Source organism: Monoraphidium neglectum (assembly GCF_000611645.1).
Source record: "Monoraphidium neglectum strain SAG 48.87 unplaced genomic scaffold scaffold05420, whole genome shotgun sequence".
Lineage (NCBI taxonomy): Eukaryota > Viridiplantae > Chlorophyta > Chlorophyceae > Sphaeropleales > Selenastraceae > Monoraphidium > Monoraphidium neglectum.
In genome coordinates this window covers 1-2,837 of record NW_014008210.1, presented here as the reverse complement: position 1 = coordinate 2,837, position 2,837 = coordinate 1, and the positions used below count along the sequence as shown (strand labels likewise).

Genomic DNA, 2,837 nt, shown 5'->3' with positions numbered 1-2,837 from the left:
TCCACGCAGTCTGCGAAGGACGGCTGGTACCGCGCCACCCCGGCCCGCTTGAGCACCTTGCGGCGCCACGCGTTGGCGGCCGCCTCCGCCAGCTGGCGCCACGTCAGCAGCTTGGGGGCGACCTGCGTGCAAGGGCCGGTTGGCATGTTTGAATGCGGTAGTAGGAGCGTAATTGAATGGTTTACCTTGACTCCGGCTGCAGGCAGAACATATACTTTGAGCATGCGGTGCCTGGAAGCGACGCCGCAAAGGTGGTCTGACAGAAGCGACGCGTGCTTGTGGCCGCCTCGTAAATTGTGCAGTGCAAGTATCAAAAAGGGCAGCTGCTGATGCAGCCGTTCACGCAGCGCACCCTGGTCAGGGCTTTGCTGATAGCCTTCTGCGCCGACTTCGGGACGTCGCTGCGGATGCAGCGGCGGCGGCGACATGAAATTCAGTGGCCCTTTTGTGCATCGACAAATGTCCATCATTGATTGCAGGTCAATGATTGACCTGCACGGCCTGCGCTCCCTGCGTGACTGGCATGCTCCCCCTCTACTGCACGCCGGCCGCCAGGAGCATGCAGGACGGCCCCAACCCGCCCGCCCACCCACCGCTGCCCTGCCGACATGCCAGAGTCGCAGTGTTTTACTAGCAGCGCCTAGCAGGAGCGATTCCGCATGCCCCCCCCCCCCCACACACACACACACCTGTTGAAGAAGGCGCTCTCAATGCCGTCTTCCCCAGCATCATATCCCATACATCTTGCAACGGATGGCGAGAGAGTGATTGTGTTGACGTGATCTCTCGTGTGTGGTTTCAATGTGCAAAGCCCCGCCTGTGATCCGGTATACAAGACCTGCTGTGCTGGGCTGCACTTCTCCGTTCACACATGCGCACGCACGCACGCACGCATGCACGCACGCACGTACTACAATCCACAATTCCACACACGCGCACGCTTGCACGTGCACGTACACACACACACACACACACACACACACACACACACACACACACACACACACACGAACACTTTGAACACACGCACACCTGTACGCCGTATCGTCCGCGCCGATGTGCGCCCTCACAGAGTGCAGCAGCCTGTACTTGGCGCGCCACGCCGCCGCCCGCCGGTTGCTCAGCAGCACCGCCGCGCCCCCCTGGCGGAACACGCACATGGCGGCCGTGCGGCTGAGGTCGTCGCCCGTGTAGAGGCCCTTGGTCATGCTCTCGCAGCAGAGGAGCAGCGCGTTGCAGCCCGGGCGCGCCTGTGGAGAGCAGCCGTCGGAGGGGAAGCGATCAGCTGAGCTCTGGTTATTCTTCAAAGTATAAAAGGCGTCTGGAGGTGTTGGCGTTTGTTGAAGGCCGCGCGGCGGACGTGTGTTACGAGTCAGGAAACCATTAGTCACGCGGCCTCGAAGCCGACAGCGCGCGCAGTTGCAACAGACCCCGCTTGGCGCCTCCTGCCGTTCGACGGCAGCGAGTTGCTGCTGTCGCTGGCGCTGCTTCTGCCGCTGCCCCTTCTGCCGCTGCTGCCGCTGCTCTCATTGCTGCTGCTGCGCATGCCGCCGTTGCTGCTGTTGCTGCTGTTGCTGCTGGCGTGTTGACACGATTCATCCAGGTTGGGCTGTCATCACCAAAGCTGGTTTGTGTCAACATGGAACAGCTCCAAGGGTGTACAATATTATACGCAACTGGATGAAACTTATCTTTGGAAGCAGCAGCCTACGGCAAGCACACTCCCATTGACATTCAGACACCAATCCCCACCTTCAGCAGGTCGTGAATAAGGTTGATGCCCACCGCCCCGCCAGAGCAGCCCATCCCGCCCAGGTGGTAGGTGACAACCGATGACGTCATCCTGGCGGTGGCGGCGCACAACACGTGCGGCGCGAGGTCGCGAGTCAAGGTGGCGGGCACCAAGTGGCCGGCATACAACACGCGTGCCGCACGCCTCTGGATGTAATGCGGCCTCGTTGCTCTCGCCTTGCTGTGGTTCAGCTCGACTGGCTGCATTGCATTCCCATGGCGTGTGTTGCCCCGTTGTGAAGCTTGCATTGCCGCTGCCATGCGCAAGTACCATCACACCAGACTGATGGGTTCATAAGATGTCTCCTCGATGCAGGCCGCGCAAACTTTTGATTCCCATGGTGAATAGCAAAGCAAATGCGTGGAAAAAACTGGCGTTGCTTGTGATTGCGTGATCACCTGAAGTGGTTGACCACCATGCTGGCCAGGCTGGGGGTGGGCGTGAAGACGCTGCACACAGTCACCACGATCTGGACGTCACGGGGGCTGACACCTGGTGACAGAGGGGGGGCCCAGTGCAAATGAGGGTGAGGGGTGGAGGAGGAGTGGGTCTGAGGTCAGGCGAACGGGTCGGGGGCAGGTTTATGGCACAAACGAAATGCATCACGGCAGAGGGGGAGGGGGTGTGGTGTTGTGGTGACGAGGCAGGGCGCAGTGGCTGCCCTATACGACTTGTTACATACAGCGACTGTTGCCAGCCAGGTCAGCAAGTGGGCAGGAAAACACACAAATGGCATGGCAGGAGGCCAGCTACACAGGCCCAGCCCCGCCGGCCCTCCTGCCGGCTGCCGGCGCCAACGCACCTGTCTTGGCAAAGACCGCCTCCGCGGCCCCCAGCATGGACGCACGTGCCTCCCGCATCGCGTCGTCGTGCGATCTGCGGAGGGATTGCCGCGTGTGTGGGCAGCCGCGTGCGTGAGATGGGCCAAAGCCGGCTTCACTGGGTGGCCGGTGAGCCGCCAAAGGTGCCAGATCGTTGCAACGCAAAAACCAGGCTCCCGCTTCAGCCGTGACAGGGTTTAGGGCTTGCCATGCGTGCCATGACC

The 2,837-nt window shown here is 61.4% G+C and overlaps 1 protein-coding gene across 1 annotated transcript; it reads right to left on the bottom strand.

The window, feature by feature from the left end:
* Window positions 1–352: 352 nt before the first annotated feature.
* On the bottom strand, window positions 353–2,652 carry MNEG_15542 (3-ketoacyl-CoA synthase 1; the record flags this gene model as incomplete). Its single annotated transcript, XM_014035987.1, has 6 exons — window positions 353–401; window positions 1,033–1,250; window positions 1,409–1,609; window positions 1,753–1,843; window positions 2,191–2,284; window positions 2,595–2,652. Coding segments are annotated over 6 exons (711 nt in total), but the record flags the coding sequence as incomplete, so codon positions are not given.
* Between the last annotated feature and the right edge of the window lie 185 nt (window positions 2,653–2,837).